Source organism: Delphinapterus leucas, chromosome 1 (assembly GCF_059928025.1).
Source record: "Delphinapterus leucas isolate spDelLeu-1000000601 "Yukka" chromosome 1, BTC_Dleu_Yukka2, whole genome shotgun sequence".
Taxonomy (NCBI): domain Eukaryota; kingdom Metazoa; phylum Chordata; class Mammalia; order Artiodactyla; family Monodontidae; genus Delphinapterus; species Delphinapterus leucas.
Genome location: NC_143129.1, coordinates 78,948,784 through 78,967,034, shown reverse-complemented (window position 1 = coordinate 78,967,034; position 18,251 = coordinate 78,948,784). Strand labels below are relative to the sequence as shown.

General features: G+C 49.7%; 1 protein-coding gene across 7 annotated transcripts in view; it reads left to right on the top strand.

Annotated features, from left to right (window-relative positions):
- IL6R (interleukin 6 receptor) overlaps nt 1-18,251 on the top strand; it is a 50,284-nt gene that overhangs the window by 10,614 nt on the left and 21,419 nt on the right. For 6 of the 7 annotated variants that reach the window (XR_016393766.1, XR_016393770.1, XM_089914579.1 and 3 more), the window contains exons 2-6: nt 7,982-8,230; nt 9,398-9,521; nt 12,127-12,299; nt 12,942-13,108; nt 13,651-13,792. Coding sequence is in view for 5 of the 7 variants with exons in the window: in XM_089914579.1 (XP_089770705.1) it covers nt 7,982-8,230; nt 9,398-9,521; nt 12,127-12,299; nt 12,942-13,108; nt 13,651-13,792 (855 nt within the window). In the remaining 2 variants the exon portion in view is untranslated. The remainder of the gene's footprint in view (nt 1-7,981; nt 8,231-9,397; nt 9,522-12,126; nt 12,300-12,941; nt 13,109-13,650; nt 13,793-18,251) is intronic. The other variant, XM_089914607.1, reaches the window with a different exon arrangement.

The window sequence follows — 18,251 nt, the reverse complement described above, 5'->3', positions numbered from 1 at the left end:
TCCTTAACTTCTCTGAACTTCCACGGAAACGGGGACCAGCCTCCCCCATAGCAGGGTTGTTGTAGGAGCGGAGGGCTCTTAGGTAAAGCGCCTGACACCTGCTAAATGCTGTAGGTGGTGCTGGGTGTTACATTTATTATTACTCAGGAAGTCAGGACATTGGTTTCAGTCCTTAGATGGGGATGCAGGGAGAGGGGACAGAGCACACTGGGGACTCGTTCTAGGCCCCATGGGGTCAAATTCTGCCTGTGTTTCCCTCTGAACATGAGGTTCCCACGTTCTTCTCCTGGAGACTTCTCAGCAGCTCCCTCCTTCCAGATCAGGGTCTTTACCGCTGACAGGGGCCCTGCGGTTCCTCTGTGACCCCCTTCTGAGATCCTGTGTCTCTGCAGCCCCAGAGGCTGGAGGCCGTCCTGTGCTGCTAGCGGGCCCAGCTGCCAGCCCAGACGACTGTCCCTGCTCAGAAACCGGGGCGGTGGATTAGCAGGCGTGAGCTAAACCCGTGTTGCGGTGGCACTGGGCAGCTGCTTCACCGCTTACATAAACGGGTCCAGGAAGCTGAACTTGTTTTTGCTGGCAAGAACAACAAGCTGCAAGAGAGTTGAGAAATATGTGTCTCCGTGTGCGTGTTTTTCTCTGGTTATTGACATTTGCAAGTTTACTTGAAGAAGGAAAAAAGTAGAAAAACAAGAAAGCTGTCTGGGTTTCTGGCACCCAACCTTAGGTCTGGAAGGGGGAAGAGTCTCACTTCCCAGGGCTGTACTGCAAAGTTCCCAGGCTTGAGAGGTGTCGGCCATGGTGGGGGGCCCAGCGGCCCAGGGAGTGGGATTGCGTGAGCGTTGGGCCGGGAGGTGTGGATTTGGTTGCCAGAGGTTACTAGGACCTAAACTCTCTTCCCCTTGAGGAGTGAGAGGCGAGGGAGGTTATGGGAATTTCCCTCTCCTGGGGCTCTCTAGGGATAAGGAGATGCGTCTGTCTGAGGGCACTGGGATGCCCCGGCCATCATCCTTCTCCAAAAGTCATTGACTATTAGAATAATAAGTCCATAGATTAATTGTATTTTCAAGCTGGGCTGTTGTCTGAGATAAACAGACACAGACATGCTTCCTGCCCTCTGTGAGCTAGTGATTCAGAGTGATAAGATGCTAGACGGCAGGAACAGGGGCAGCAGGGAGCTTCAGACTGTAGTCTGAACCCTCACCTCATAGAGAAGGTGAGTGGGGCTCTGTCAGGGGCTGTGATGTGCCCAAGGCTCATTGCAAGTCAGTGGCAAGACCAGGAATAGAACTCGGGTCTTCTGATAACACAGGGCTGCTTCCCCTATGTCAGGCTGCCTGCCACTCTTAGAGATGTGTTTTATGTTAAAGGACAAATCAAGACAAGAGTGTATCTTGGTTGTCAGTCCAGCCCCACCCAGTTAGTTGTCAGTGACTGAACAAGACCAGACCAGATACTGAGTTCATTGACAGTTGAGGAGGAGATTTGGGGAGGTTTGTTTTCAGGAGGGGATACTTTGCTGCTCTCAGTCCCAAGTGAGGTGCTTTGGTCCTCTGCACAATCCCTTTTCGTAGGCAGCTGGGATGTAGGGTGCTGCCACCCTGCATCTGACATTGACCTTGGTAAGAACAAAGGAGGCTCAACAGTCCTTCGCTGCCTCCTCCTCTCTGCTGCCTCTGGGATGCTTTGTGATGCACTAGGAGGCCAGGAAGGGGTGGGGGTGGGGGAGGGCAGGCACTGGTGATTGGAAGATTAACAGAAGGAGGAAGCACAGTTGGCTCCTGTCCTGGAGGCTGGGGTTGGAGGTGGGTGGGCACTGAGCCTGCACATACCTCTGTCTGCAGAGTCAGGTTTCTGATCCCCTTGGAGGACACCAGATACCTGCCCTCCCCAGGCCCTCACTTCTCAATGCCTTTCCATGCTGTTCCCTCTTTATACAATGCCATTCCCTGCAGTTCCACTTATCAAACTCCTACTCATGTCTCAAGGCTCAACCCAAATATCTCTTCCATTGAATCCCTCCGTTTTTGAGTGTTCTGCCCCTCCTCTTGGCTCCCTCAACATGTCAGGGACATTTATCTTAGGGCGGCCTGTGTTATAGGTAGTTTTAAGTTTTCCATGGGGTTTTGTGGAGAGAAGTGTCAGTGCATAGTAGGTGTTCACCACTAACTGTCAGTTCTCTCTCCAGGATTAAGGTTTCTGGCCTTTTGCACTTGATGGTGCACAAAAAAATTCTTGAGTCTTAAGGAGGGGACAGGCATGGGCTTGCAATGCTGGCCTCAAACGGCTGAGCAATTGCTCAAGGGCAGATGCTAAACTGCATGCTGTGCTGAATGTCAGGGTGTGCAGGGCCAACCCCTCCCTCCCCACCTGGTCCCCTCACCTCCCAGAGTGGGAGCGTGAGAATGGCTGGGGCACATCTCTGGGGAACAGGATGTTCTCAGGAGCTCCCTCCTCGCCTGTTCCCCACTGTGTCTCTTCCCTTTGGCTCTTCCTCATAAGGGAGGCCTTCAGGAGGGCCCTGGCAGACTCCAGGGAGCAGACAAACAGGGCAGATAGGGAGGGATGGTGACCTTGTGTCCACCAGGGGATGAGGCCAGCATGGCTGAGGGCTAAGCGTGCAGCGTGCAGCGAAAGTGACAAAACAGAGAGCTGCAAGGGTTGGAGGGCAGAGCTGCAAGCGTGGGGGGTGAACGTTCTTTGACCTGGAAGGTGCCGTCAGAAGCTGCTTGTCCTGAAAACTCCACTCTCACCCCACCCCTATTTCCTGGTGTCCACTGCATTCTGCCCCACCTCCTCCCTCCCTAGGCGTGATAACTTGGACAGATCCAGGCTATGTAGCTTCTTTGTCTTAAATATATATATATATATATATATATATATATATATATACACACATATGTATGTGTGTCTGTGTGTGTTCATTATAAGAGTAATACAAACAACTTATAGAAAATTGAAAAAAATACAGAAAGATGAAAGGAAGAGAAAGAAATTGCCTCTAGTCCCATCAATTGGAGAGGTGGGTAGAAGTACCAGGAGGGCATTCTGTGAACATCACCTCTTCCTTTTCAAAGAGTTGCTCGGGCGGGGGTTCCCTGGTACCCTAGTGGTTAGGATGCCCGGCTTTCACTGCCTTGGCCCAGGTTCAGTCCCTGGTTGGGGAACTGAGATCCCGCAAGCCGCGAGGTGCAGCCAAAAAAAAAAAAAGAGAGAGAGAGATGCCCAGGGCCTCCTACGCAGCCCCACGGGTGTCACGGGCACTGACTCAGAGATTGGGGTCAGGAGGCAGAGGGGTGGGCGGCTGGGTAGGGGCAGCACTGCCCACTCTGACTGTAGCAAGGGTATTTTCTTGTGGTCTTTCCTCTCTGAGTGTTTTGACTGTGATCATCCTGCATAGAATGCTTTTAAAAGCATAGTTAACACAGCATTGTTCGCAGGTTCTAGAAGAAATGTATTTTGAAGAAGGGCAGGGACAGGCAATACTTGCCAATGGGTGTTTTATAATTAATCATTCCCCATTAAAAAAAAATAGTGACTCAGTTTTAAAGATTCAGAGAACCATTACTCAAGTTCTTTGGCAGAGGAAGTGGCCATTATGTTGCTCCTGAAGCTCTGCTTTAGTAGAAGAGAAAAAAAGTCTTTTTATTTGTGATTTCTCTGAGCTGCCCAAATCCTCTGGCCATTGTTGGTGAATTCAGGAACAGAACAGCCCCTGCTATTGTTCAAGCTGGTCACTAGCCACGGCAAGAGCTTCCATCTGAACTGGGGGTTAGGGAAGTGACCAGAGAAACATATTTCCTGGAACTGGCAAAGGCAGAAGCAGAAAAGAGAGTCCCTTCTGGCTCCAGGCTTATAGTTTCTTTCCTCAGCATCTCCTGGCTGTGACAAGCTGGCTCTTCTGGTCTCTAGCGTAGGGCTTGCCCACTGCACCACTCGAGGGGCACCACGTAGACCGCTGTGTCCTGTGTGAGCGGGGCTCCTGGGAGTGTGCACTGTGGAGGCCCTGACCTTGTGGGTACCTACATTAAACATTAATTAAGCACCTACTGAGTTCTCTGAGGAGTGCTAGTGGGAGTTCACAGCCTCATAGTCATGACTGGGGAGGGGGACCTATATATAGTTAAGGATGGTGCCATGTGGAAAGTGCCAAGGAAAGGATGAGCCTGCCATGGTCCTTGACCCCTACTTGGACTTTCAGGCAACCCTGAGAATCTATTGTGTATTGGTGCCTTGTGAATTCCGACTTCCGTTCGTCAGCTGATGGAGGGATGTTGTAAGCACAGCACAGTGGGGCCACCCACCAGAAGACTGTCCTGCTCTGACAGCATCTCCATCTTTTTTTTTTTTTGGCCTCGCCATGCGGCTTGCGGGATCTTAGTTCACCGACCAGGGATCAAACCCGTGCTCCCTGCACTGGAAGCTCGGAGTCCTAACTACTGGACCACCAGGGAATTCCCGATGGTGTCTCCGTCTTTGTTCCTACAATGTTGGTAATTTGTGCATGAACTTGACGTCCATGTTAGGTTTTGTACTTATAGCTGCTTTATTAAGTGGAAAATGGAAAAGTGAAAGTATCGATATACTGATTCAAAGTGTCGGTGTGTCTTCTAGACCTAACCTGATTCAGGCACAGATGTAATTCAGTATGTGGACTGGACGTGGCAAGCCATAGCCACTGTCAGGTGCACATAAGACTTAAAAGGTTTGGACTGTGTGTCAATTATGCAGGAAAAGGACATGTGTGACATGCACACACACCAGGACCATCAATTCTACTCAGGAAAATTCTTGGGCAAATGAGCCAAGAGCCACCTTCGAGAAAGTTAATAGCACACTCTTTGATATAGCAAAACACTGGAAACAACCCAAAACCTCCCTCAGCAAGAGAATGCTATAGTTGTCCAATGGAATATTACACAGCAGTGAAAATGAATAACTATAGCTACATGAATCATGGAAACAATGAATGACAAAAACATGTCACAGAAGACTGTAATCTATTTACATAATTCTCAAATATCACACAAAGTTAAGAAAAATTTAGGGATCCACGAGTAGCGAAACTGAACCCATTTACAACAGAAACTAACACAGTGTTGTGAAGCAATTATACTCCAATAAAGATCTATTAAAAAAAAAAAGTGAGGGAGCGATAAGTCCAAAATAACACTGTATAAGCAGGGAGGCTGGGGGATGCAGAACACAGAGGGAGCTTCAGAGACAATGATTGTGCTAGTGGTTTGGTTGGTAGGAGTTCGGGGGTGTTTCATGCTTCATAGCTTTCATGTACATTACATATATTAATTTGCATGTGTTCAATATCATATAGTACCTTTAAAAATGATACTTGAAATGCTGGAAATATATTACTGAAGATTATGTATGAAAGGTGTCCTGTAGTTAGGGCTTTTCATACCTCTTTTAAGCCCTCTGGGCATGGAGGTACCCTCAGTGGACTTGGTCTCCTAGGGACTGGGATTTTGCTGGTGTTCAGGGGCGCCCTGTGTCCTCTGTCCCAGTTCTGCAGCAGTGAATGCGTCTTACATGCCTTGTCCTTGAGGGCAGGGTCTCTCTGCCACCTAACTCTGTCCTCTTCACTGGTGCCTGGCTCTGGGGACCTCCTCAAGATGCATGTACTCATGCATCTTGGCCCATAGTGGGGGAAAGTGAGGCAGAGGGGTCTGAGGAACCTGGCCACACTCGCTTCGCTGCATGGTGAGATTCAGCCATTTTTCTCACCCAAAGTCGAAGGCTCTGATAGTGAAGAGAAAGAAACCCTAGGTGACCGGCTGCTATGCTGCCCTTGCACCTGTCCCTTACCTGCCAACCTCGGGGCAGAGGTTGCCAGGGTGGAGGACTCTGACTCCAAGTGATAAGGTGAGAAGGAAGATTGAAGGGAGTCTGTGTAGCCAGACAGGAGCTGTCGCTGTCCCTTTGATGCTCATGTCCCTGATCTCTGGACTGTGGCCGTCGGTTGATCTGGACAACCAGCGCCGCTGGCTTTGAGTGTTATCCTCCTGGGAGTCACTGAGCCTTATTCTGTCCTCTCCAACAGCTACCTTGGCGGGAGGAGGGACAGTCAGTTAAGCGTGAGATTAAAAACTCCTCCCAAGCAAGAAGGCTTTGCAGGTCGGGAGGACACTAGTGCTGGTCCTCCCAGCCCAGGAGCACAGGTGGGAGGTGAGGTCAGGTGCCCAGGCTGTTGCTGGGCCTTTCGGAAATCTTTGACCAGACTTATTGCTGCTGTTTGCTAATAAATGGCTACACATTTGGTTAGAAGGACCAAGTGTGCTTAACATGAAAACTTGCTGTTTTCCCTGGCTTCAGTTTCCTCAGCTGGCTAGACTGATTTAAATCCTAGATTCTGGGCTTCCCTGGTGGCCCAGTGGTTAAGAATCCATCTGCCGATGCAGGAGACATGGGTTCGTGCCCCGGTCCAGGAAGATCCCATATGCCGCGGAGCGGCTAGGCCCGTGAGCCATGGCCGCTGAGCCTGCACGTCTGGAGCCTGTGCTCTGCAAAGGGAGAGGCCACAACAGTGAGAGGCCCGCGTACCGCCAAAAAAAAAAAAAAAAAAAGAATCCGTCTGCCAATGCAGGCGGCACGGGTTCAAGACCTGGCCCGGGAAGATCCCACATGCTGCAGAGCAACTAAGCCCGTGCGCCACAACTATTGAGCCTGCACTCTAGAGCCCGCGAGCCACAACTACTGAAGCCCGCACGCCTAGAGCTCGTGCCCTGCAACAAGAGAAGCCATCGCAATGAGGAACCCGCGCAACGCAATGAAGAGTTAGCTCCCGATCGCCGCAACTAGAGAAAGCCCGGGTGCAGCAATGAAGACCCAACGCAGCCAAAAATAAATAAATAAATAAATTTATTAAAAAACCAAAATCTTAGATTCTATGAATCTATATAACCTATACTAAAAAAAAGTTTACTTGTATCTTTAATATCCTTTCCTTGAGTAGCATAATATTTTTCAGGGATGGGGACTGCATTTGTTCTCTTTTACTTTCCAATTTGGTCCCTAGAATAAACATAGCATTACCCTAAGTGGTTTAATAGATAGGTGTAGGGTTCTGGAGGGAGCACTGAACAGAGTTGGAAGACCTGGTTTGCCTCTCAGCTGTGTAGCTAAGTTATTGGTGATCTTGGGCAAGTCTCCTGATTCCTCTGTGCCTCAGTTATTACCTGTAAAATGGAGACCCTGGGATTCTGAGACTTCCTGTGTACTCATGCATCTTGTGAGTCCCACTGGGTACCTGGCATTCATTCTTACGTGTATACGTTCATTTATACATTCATCAAGTGCTCAGTGGGCCACCGCCGTGTGCCAGGCAATGATCTAGGCACTGAAATATGACAGAGAACAAAACAGGGTGCCTATTCTTGTGGCACTTGGGGTCCTGAAGTGAAGATGGATATGGAATTGGTAATTATACGGCAGTGTGTGATGGGTGACATGGTGGGGGGGGTAGAATGGGAGCCTAATGCAGCTGAGGAGATGGGGAAGGCCTCTGGGGAAGGGACATTTAGGCTGAGACCTGCAACAGGAGGAAGTTGTGTGGGGATGGGGTGGGGGGGACTGTGTCTCCTCTAAGGCTGAGCGGGGAGAGGTGAGGCCTCAGAGGTCAGCAGGGGGCAAGTGGTGGAAAGCCCTGTGGGCCAGGCCTCTAAACTTGGACTTTACGCTGTGGACAGCAGTAGGCCCTTGAAGGGGTTTCTATTCAAAGGAGTGGGGTGGCCAGAGAGCCGCTTTGGAAGGCTCCCTGGGGCAGCTGGGTGGAGGGGGCCAAGACTGGGGCTGGGAGGCCACAGGGAGGCCATTGCCATAACCCAGGAAGAGGTGATGTGATGGTGGCCTGGGCCAATGGATGGACTTGAGAGATGTTTAGCACTAGAGCCTTTTGTGGCTTCCCGAATCGGATGAAGTCCCTTTGTCAGGTTGCTGTGGGCTTACCCAGTGTCTTCTCCCCCTGCAGAGGTGGCAAACGATGTGCTGACCAGCCTGCCAGGGGCCAGTGTTACCCTGACCTGCCCAGGTGGGGAAGCGGGGGACAATGCCACCGTTCACTGGGTGCTCAGGAATCAGGTCACAGGTTCACGCCAAGGCAGATGGGCTGGCGTGGGAAGGAGGCTGCTTCTGAGGTCTGTGCTGCTCAGCGACTCTGGAAACTATTCGTGCTACGAGGATGGCCGCCCGGCTGGAAGTGTGCGTTTGCTGGTGGATGGTGAGTTGTGTCCTCAGAGCTCCCAGAGACAGCTCCCAGCACTGCTCTGCGCATTCCAGAGAGAGATTCCCTGCTTGACCCTTTAAATTCTTGTTATTTCCCTGGCCCAAGCATTTCGGGGAAAGGCCCAGTGACATTTGCCAGCGAGATTGGTAGAGCTTCCAGCTGGGTGGGGGCATCTGGCTGATGGAGACGCCGTCCAGCTGGGCTTGCTGTGTGGTTAGGGCTTGGGGGTCGAGGGCAAGGGGCCTGGGTTTGAATCCTCCTCCTTCACGGCTTAACTTCTCTGCCCTTCAGTTCCCTTGTTAGTAAAATACGGTTGATGTTATTAACTTACTTCAGGGTTGTTGTAAAGATTAAATACGGTGTTAAAAGCTCTGCATAGCACATAGTAAGCTCTCAAATGAACTATTCTTATTGTTTGAGTTAGTAGGTTCCTAACTCCCTTGCATCTCATAAGCCATCCTATAGTCAGATGCCCTGTGTGCCAGGCCCTGTGCTGAGGGACTTTCTTCCTTGGTGTCTCATACCATCTTCCCAATGTCCCAGTGAGAGGCAGCAGTATTATGGTGACTATTGTATCATCATTTAACTTTATTGTAGAAAACTGAAGAGAGGTTGGGACTTGCCCAAGGCCATACCACCAGGCCTGTGGGACTCCATAGCCCCAACTTTTTTTTTTTTTTTTTTCCGGTACGCGGGCCTCTCACTGCTGTGGCCTCTCCCGTTGCGGAGCACAGGCTCCGGACGCGCAGGCCCAGCGGCCACGGCTCACAGGCCCAGCCGCTCCGCGGCAACTCTGTTCCAACTCTTCCAACTCTGTTCGTGCCCTCCCGGACCGGGGCACGAACCCGTGTCCCCTGCATCGGCAGGCGGACTCTCAACCACTGTGCCACCAGGGAAGCCCCATAGCCTCAACTTTTGGTGCCAGTCTTGCTCCCCTTTAGGCAAGTTGGCCCCCAGGCACCTCCCCTCACTTGCCCCACCTCCTAGCCTGACATGAGGACTTTGGCATCCTTTGATTTCCCGAGCACAGTTAGATCTGTGCGTGGCTGTTTGGCTGTGGTACGGGCTGGTGCCAGGGTCGGGGGAGGGCGCTGAGTCAAGGGCTCCCCCGGACGGGCGGTGAGGTGTGCTGCCTCCTCAGCCTCTGTGCTCTCCTTCCAGTTCCCCCCGAGGAGCCCCAGCTCTCCTGCTTCCGGAGGAGCCCCCTCAGCAACGTGGGTTGTGAGTGGAGTCCTCGGAGTCCCCCGTCCCCGACCACCAAGGCCGTGTTATTGGTGAGGAAGTTGTAAGTATCTTGGGCTGGGCTGTGTGTCTGTCTTCTCCATCCTTCCTGACTGAGGCCCTGGGAGTGGTGGCGGCTCTCAGAGGAGCCCAATGGGACTGGCTGGCCAGTGATTCCAAAATGTTATTGGAAAGTAAGTAAGTACTTTGGACCGAGGAGAAGGGAATGAAGGAGGGAGCTGAGACTTCGCCACCAGTGCTCACCCTGTGCTGGTCACTGTGCTACAATATTTGTCCTATTAACCCACACAATAGCGGGGGTGGGGTGGGGGGGTGGGTGTTGTTTTTCTCGTTAACAGATGGAGAAACTGCACCACAGAGATTGGTTAACTTGTTTAAGGTCATCTAGCTAGTAAGTAGCTCTGCCCGGAATCAAACCCCAGCCTATCTGATTTCATTCAAAATACAAAGGTTTTGGGCGTTGCTCTTAAGAAGATGCAGATGTCCTGGGAGGGGAAGGGCAGCTCGTGATCAGTGTCCTGATTGTGAGCTTATCAGGCTTTTCCCATTTTAATGGCAGCTGAGAGGAATTGGTGATAGAGTGGGGAGAGGGAGCTGGGGGCAGTGGGGCAGCAAGTCACACCTGCCTGGGGGTCCCTGTGGCACAAAGTGAGGGGACCTGGGATGAGTTCAGGCACAGATGGAAGGGGGAAGGTTACATCTCTGCAGTTTTCTGTCTCCGTCCCAGAGCCAAGGTCCCCGTAGTCCAGATGATTGTTTATCACTGAGTTTGAGCTGGCAATCATCAGAGTATCAAAAAATCCGAGCAGGGACGGACGTCATCTGGGTGTTTTGGTCTCCACTTGCGTCTGTCTCCAGAGAGTCACCTGGTGGTGATATTTATGTTTTGGTCTCTGCACAGGGACATGTATAGGTTGCCCATCTGCACATGATACAGATGCCATTAGGACTGATGGTTCACACTCCAAGTAGAGGAAGGTCAGAAATCTCCACAGCCTGAAGCTGAGTTGGGATATAATTGTGAGGCACCAGGAAGGCATTCCTCCGTAAATGGGATGTTCTGTACAGTGGCCGGCAGCTGCCCATCCCGCCCCCGGGAAGGCTTTATTCAGTTGACACTTGGACTAGAGTAATTTGTGTGTTGACAGTAAGAATGAGAGAGGGCAGGGCATTTAAGCTCACAGCCTCCTCCTGCCAGCAGCTCGGGCATGTCCATCTTCCTCCTGGGCTGTCTACCCTGAACTGAGGAAGGGGGAATGGGGAGCCACTGTGAGAGCCTTGGGGCCTCCAGAACCCACTCAGGCCCATCCTGGGACTGCGGGGATGAAATAGGCCCCTGGAAAGAGGTTTTGTATGTTCTGCTCTTTTGCTCGTGTGTGCGCCCGCAGTCACACCCTCGCCCCACTGCGCTTGCTCACTTGTTCTCTCCATAAGTGTTTGGCGAGTTCGGCGTCTGCCGTGGGCTGGGTGCTGTACTAGGCTGAGGGAGAGGCACAAGGCAAACAGGACTGGGCCCCTGCCCTCAAGCCCCATGGGGATACCCACCTGTAAGCAGATGGCCCCATCTTCTCAGTGTTAGGTGGGATGGATGCCTGAGTGACGGTGGAGGGAGGGAGGGAGGCCCTAACTCAGACTGGGAAGGTGGGGGCAGGCTTCCCAGAAGGAAAGTCTGTGCTGGGCCTGGGGTTAAAACTCAAATCAGGGGTTGATGGGTGATTTGTCACTGAGGCGGCAGGATGAGTGGCTGCCCTGGACTCACATGCCCACACATGTCACAAGTTGGTGAAGTCTCAGGCTTCCAGGCCAGGTGGGACAGTGTCTGACTCACCTCTAATATCTTCATCACCCAGGATTCCTTTCTGGGCTCACTGCCGGAAATGCTGCCACCTCTTTGCAAACCCTTCCAGCACTTTGAGGTTCTGGGATGGCATTCTACTGGCTGTCCTAGTCCTCTGAGGGCAGGTCTTTTCTGTTACTGTCTTGAGGCCAGGGTGGGGCCTCTTGATTCCTTTCTGCATCCCCTGCAGTGCCAAGAGCCCAGGACCTGTCAGGGAGCCCGAATGCACTACCTCTCTGATGCCACAGTGATTGAGCGCGCCCTCTAGTTCAGCCCCTTAGACTGCCATGCCAGATGCTAAGCTAGATGTTTTACACTCATTTATGAATTAATCCTAAGAAACCCCTGTGAGGTGGGTACTGTTAATATTCCCATTTTCGAATGAGAAAACAGAGGCTTGGAGAGGTTGGATAATTTACTCAAAATCCCCAGTGCTACTCAGTGTGAAGTGGAGATTAAAACCCCCAGGGACGGGACTTCCCTGGTGGCGCAGTGGTTAAGAATCTGCCTGCCAATGCGGGGGACACGGGTTCGAGCCCTGGCCTGGGAAGATTCCACATGCCGCGGAGCGGCTAGGCCCCTGTGCCACAACTATTGAGCAACCCCCGCTCTCCATAGCTAGGGGAAGCCCGCACACAGCAACGAGGACCCAATGCAGCCAAAGATAAATAAATAAAAATAAAAAACAAAACAAAAAAAAACCGGGGTCAGATCTCAGAGCCTGAGCTCCTAACCCCTGCGCTTTCTTCTCTCCTGTCCTGAGTAAGTGCAGCAACTGACAGCGAGCCCCGCCCTTGTTTTGTGTCTGCAGTCCGGTGAAAGACTTCCAGGAGCCGTGCCAGTACTCCCCGGAGTCGCAGCAGTTCTCCTGCCAGTTGGCAGTCCCAGAGGGAGACAACTCTTTGTACGTCGTGTCCCTGTGTGTCTCCAACAGTGCTGGGAGCCAGTCCAGCAGACCCCAAACATTTGAGGGTTATGGAATCCGTAAGTAAGCCCTTCAGGCCTCCATCTCCCCTCCAACTGTTTCCTTTTTTTTGATTTCATGTTCCTCATGGACTTCTTGGAGGGGACGGTGAGGGGTTTGGTGAGCTGGTGCCTTTTGGGCTTTAGTTTTTTTTTTTTTAATAAATTTATTTATTCATTTATTTATTTTTGGCTGTGCTGGGTCTTTGTTGCTGTATACGGGCTTTCTCTAGTTGTGGGGTGAGCAGCGGGTACTCTTCGTTGCGGTGGGCGGGCTTCTCATTGCGGTGGCTTCTCTAGTTGTGGAGCACGGGCTCTAGGTGCGTGGGCTTCAGTAGTTGTGGCACATGGGCTCAGTAGTTGTGGCACACAGGCTCAGTAGTTGTGGCAGTCTGTGGCATGTGGGATCTTCCCGGACCAGGGCTCGAACCCGTGTCCCCTGCATTGGCAGGCGGATTCTTAACCTCTGCGCCACCGGGGAAGCCCTTGGGATACTTGCCAGAGGTCTGATTGTGGCAGGCGAGCGCCCTGTCAGGGTGTGCCTGGGGAAGTGGTCTGGGGCTGGAGGTGGGGTCCTGCCTGCTGGGGACTTGCAGTCTTCATGGGTCTCTCCTTGGCACCAAACTTGCTGCCGCATAGGAGCTGTGCTCCCTTTTCCCACAGTGCAGCCTGACCCACCCGTCAATGTCACGGTCACCGCCGTGGACAGAAACCCCCGCTGGCTCAGCGTCACCTGGCAAGACCCCCCTTCCTGGAACTCATATTTCTACAGGTTACAGTTTGAGCTCCGATACCGGGCTGAACGATCAAAGACATTCACAATGTGGATGGTAAATTTTTCTTTTACTTCTGGACAGAAAAGAGCCCTTAGATACTCAGGAGTAGTAGAAAGGGTACTAGAAAGAAAAAAATGAGTTCTGGGTCCTGGTCAGCCAATCACTACCTGCATGGCCTTGAGTAAGTCTCTGAACCCTTCTGAGCCTTGGCTGCCTCATTTATAAAATGGGAATAATAATGCCAGGCCAGTCTCCTCTTTGCAGGCCAGTTTGTGAGATCGAGTGTGAGCTGGGAAGAGAGATGGGCTGCCTGCAAGTCAAGGGTGTGGCTTGCAGGATTCTGTGTTACATGGGGGCAGGGGCTGTGACTTACAGCTTCTGCACCAGTTGGCCCAGACGGCAACCCCACCTGGCTCTGAGCCTCCAGGGTGGTGTGAGCCTTTGGAGCATCTCTGCCCAGCTGAGTCATCCACCGGACCCAAGAGGGAGCAGCTGAAGGGCTGGGGTTGTCCCAGGACTCCCATGTCCCTGTGGAGCTGCTTAACCTGGTGCCACCCAGGCCCCACCCCAGAGTCACCTGTGCCTCTCGCCCTCAGGTCAAGGAGCTCCAGTATCACTGCATCATCCACGATGCCTGGAGTGGCATGAAGCATGTGGTGCAGCTTCGGGCCCAGGAGGAGTTTGGGCATGGCTTATGGAGTGAGTGGAGCCAGGAGGTCACGGGCGTCCCTTGGACAGGTATGTGATAAATGCGGAAGGGATGTTTCAGCTTTGTTACTGTATCAATTATCTGTTGCTATGTAACATGTCACCCCCAAACTCATGGTAAAAAAGCAACCATTCATCTGCTCAATTTGTTGAAAATCAGTCAGCTGGGCAGCTCTTGTGCAGGTTTTGCCTGAATCATGAATGCAGCTGCATCAGGTCTGCACTGTCCAAGATGGCCTCACTGCCACATCTGACGGTTGACTCTGGCTGGTGGCTGGAGCTCTCGGTTCTCCTTGAGGTCTGTCATCTGCCAGCAGGCCAGCCCAGACTCAAGGGGGGAAAGTTCCTCCACAACTTGATGGGAGGAGCCGCAAAGAATTTGTAGCTATATTTAACCTACCACAGTTAACTAATGCTTTTTACTTGAAAAAAAAAAGATGTTAAATGTAGTAATAACCATCTGTAATAATGTGATTAGTGAAAAATTCTAAACAAAAAATATAAAGAATAATTATCACCAGTATTCGTACCACCTAGAGAAAACCAGTGAGAACATTTTACTATACGTCTTTCCTATTCTAAGTATATTTATGTGTGTGTATATTTATATATAAAATTTTGTGAGCATTCCCATGTAATTCAATATTTTTGAGAAATGTATTGTTTAGCAACTGTGTGACTAATGTTTTTTTTTTAACCCATGGGAATTTATTTTTAACTTAATTTTTATCAAATTAATACATTCTCATGGCAAAGAAGCAAAGAAGGGCTTATAATAATGTGTCCCTTGCCCCACCCCTTCCCATTTCCAGCCCTGCTTTCTAGAGGAAGCTGCTCACTTTCTGTTTCTAGTTCTTCTGCTGGTGGCCTCCTTCACTCTGAATAACAAACTTATGGCTTTTTTTTTCTGAGAAAATAATTTGAGACATTATCTTTTGACTCCTTCCTATGAAAAATTAGGATGTAATAGACCTATACCCAGTACAGGAATCTCCCAGAGAGTGGTTACCCAGCCTCTGCTTGAATGCTTCCAGAGATGGAGAGCTTACTATCCCTTGTAGCAGCCCATCCCATTGTTCCCAGTGTTCTTATTTTAGAATAGCTTCCAGGCTTGCTTCAGGGTCAGATCTTTTTAGTCCAGCAGCATAATTGGACCAAATTAGTTGTTCTTAAATACCAGACAATTAAAAAATAATAAAATACCCATTTATTGAGTGTGTATGGAAAAAAAAGCAAAGGATAGAATGATATAAATTGTCCAGGCCCATTCCTATCCCTGCCATTTTCTTCTACCCCTGGCTTCAGGGAGAATTTTTTTTTTTTGGCAGCGTTGGGTCTTCATTGCTGCGCGCAGGCTTTCTCTAGTTGCGGTGAGCGGGGGCTACTCTTCGTTGTGGTGAGCGGGCTTCTCATTGTGGTGGCTTCTCTTGTTGTGGAGCACGGGCTCTAGGCAAGTGGGCTTCAATAGTTGCAGTGCGTGGGCTCAGTAGTTGTGGCGCACGGACTTAGTTGCTCTGTGGCATGTGGGATCTTCCCGGACCAGGGCTCCAACCTGTGTCCCCTGCGTTGGCAGGCGGATTCTTTACTGCTGTGCCTCCAGGGAAGTCCCTTCAGGGAGACTTTTATATGTAGGCTGGCATTCTTCCCCCAGAATGGATGCTGTAATGTGATGGCCTTTTCCCTACCCTGGGCTTGCAGTGTGTGATCCTTGTCTTTCCTGTCCTGGGAGAGCCAGAGGAGTGGGCTTAGGGCTTAGGGTGTCTTGTTAATTGGATGTAGGCAATGTCAGGCGTAGGCTCAGATCTTTTCTTGTGCTGTCCCCCGCTCCTGTCCATCAAGAGCAGGAGGCAACTTTCTATTGAATCCTCTCCTCAAAAGTTCATTTCCTGCTAAGACCTGGACAAGAAGGGAGGCCTAACTACTATATCTTACTTAGAAAGACCATTTAAATAAATCAGAACATCCTTCAGGCTAGATTGTGTTGCCCTGTCCATGATTGTCTTTGGTTTGTATACACTTTGAGCCACTCATTATCTGAAGGCCAAACATTAACATGGCCTTAGGAGCCTTTGCAAGGGGAGCAAATCATTTATCACATTGTGCAGAGGAAATGTTCTGGATACAGGCCTACACCTGTTTACTTTTTATCCCAACCACTTAATTTAGATGGTTACAAACAGCTTTAGGAAATCCTGTTTTGTTAGACAGTTCTTTCTTGTTTTTTTAAAATTTTAAATTGTGGTAAATTATACATAACTTATAATTTACCACTTTAACCATTTTAAAGCTTATGGTTCGGTGGCGTTAAATTCATTCACATTGTTGTGCAATCATCACCACCATCCATCTCCAGAACTCTTTCCATCTTGCAAAACTGAAACTCTATACCCATTAAATAGTAACTTCCCATTCACCCCTACCTCCAGCCCCTGTGACCACCGTTTTACTCTCTGTCTCTATGAGTTTGACTACTCTAAGTACCTCATATAAGCGGAATCATTCAGTATTGGTCTTCTTGTGAGCGATTTATTTTACTTAGGATAACATCCTCAGGATTCATCCATGTTATAACCTGTGGCAGAATTTCCTCCCCTTTTAAAGCTGAATAATATTCCATTGTAGATATATACCATATTTTATCTGTTCATCCATAGTTGGACACTTGGGTTGCTTCCACCTTTTTTGACTATTGTGAATAATGCTGCTATGAATATGGGTGTATAAATATCTGTTTGGGTCTCTGCTTTCAATTCTTTTGAGTATATACCCAGAAGTGTAGTTGCTACATCGTATGGTAATACTATTTTTAATTTTTTGAAGAACCACTATACTGGTTTCCACAGTGGCTGCACCTTACATTCCTACATTCCTATCAGCAATGTGCAGGGTTCCAATTTCTTCATAGCCTAGCCAACACTTAGTACTTTCTTCCTTCTTTCCTTCCTTCCTCCCTCCCTCTTTTTTTTTTCTTTCTTTCTCTCTCCCTCTTTTTCTTCCTTCCTTCCTTCCTTCCTTTCTCTCTTTCTTTTTCTTTCTCTCCCTCCCTCCCTCCCTTCCTCTCTTTCTTTCTTTCAAATAGCCATCCTTATGGGTGTGGTATTGTGGTTTTGATTTGCATTTCCACAATAAATAGTGATGTTGACCATCTTTTCATGTGCTTACTGGCTCTTTGTATATCTTTTTATGAGAACTGTCTATTCAAGAAGAAAGTTCTTTCTCATGTGAATCCAAATCTGGCCTCAGTGGGCCTTGGTCTCCAGGGTAACCCCTGATAAGTCTGCTAGTCTGCTCTCTCTGAATTCTTCTGGAATTCCCAGGGGACTCATATCTGTTTGGCCTTCTGTTCCCAGGCTGTTGTATGGGATGGCTTGTGGATTCCTTACCTGTCTGGTCACCTTCCCTTAAAGCTGGTCTCATTTGTGGATGTTCCTCTTTAAATTGTTGACGTTCTCCTGACAGCGGAAAATAGTGTAGCAGAGACATGTCTTTGACTTTTCAGCCTCAGGTCCTGTGCTTCTGTGACTTGCTACAGTGACTGTGTAAGCTCAGACAGAACTCTTGGCCTCTGTTCACATAAGCAGTTGAAGAGTTTGAGTTCCTCATTCTCTACATGTGTGGGTTTTTTTGGGGGGAGGTTCAAAACCCCAGTGGTGAATGTCCAAGAGAGATACCAGTTTCTCCCCTCTCCACTGAGGGCAGAGCAAGAGGAACTTGGATGAGTCTGGTGCAAGAAGAATTTAGGCTGGAAATTGGGGAGCACTTCTGGAAAATGAGAGGGAGGTTAGGTGTGTTTTACTGACGGTAGAGTTATTTGACTGTTTGGGACATGTCAGTGCACTAGATACTGCATCGATGGGCTTTCCAACCCCAAGGACCTGCCTCTAGCCCTCAAAGCTCACACAGATAGGATGCCCCTGCCTAGGTGTGGGGGATATGACACAGAGGTCAAGGGAACTACATTGCACCTGGGAATCATGTTGTATGACCTTAGTAAAGTTAGTTTACCTCTCAAAGCCTCAGTCTTGTCATCTGTAAAATGGAGATGACATGACCTATCTTGTCCCCTTTGGGAATTTTTATGAATTTAGTGAGAAAACATTCTTTAGAAATAATAACCCATACTGCAAATGTAGAAGGATTAGCAATTTGCAGTGCCATGTTGATTGGTTCTTGGGATAAAGAGAGTGGGGCTATGGGCATCCTAGAATTGCCCTGGATACAATCCTGGACTCACTGAATTAGAATGTGGAATGGTATTTTCGAAAGCTTTCCCAGTGATTATAGAATGTGCTGTGGGGCTGGGGGAGCATCCCATTGTACTTGATAAGGCTGTGGAGCTGACAATACTTGGGGCAGTTTAGAAAGAGCAGGAAAAGCTTCATGGAGGAGGTGACATTTGAGTTATGTCCTGGAGGATGTATAAGAGTTTCCCAGGTAGAGAATGGGGCTTATAGGCAGCGGGAACAGCAGGTGCAAAGGCACGGACTGT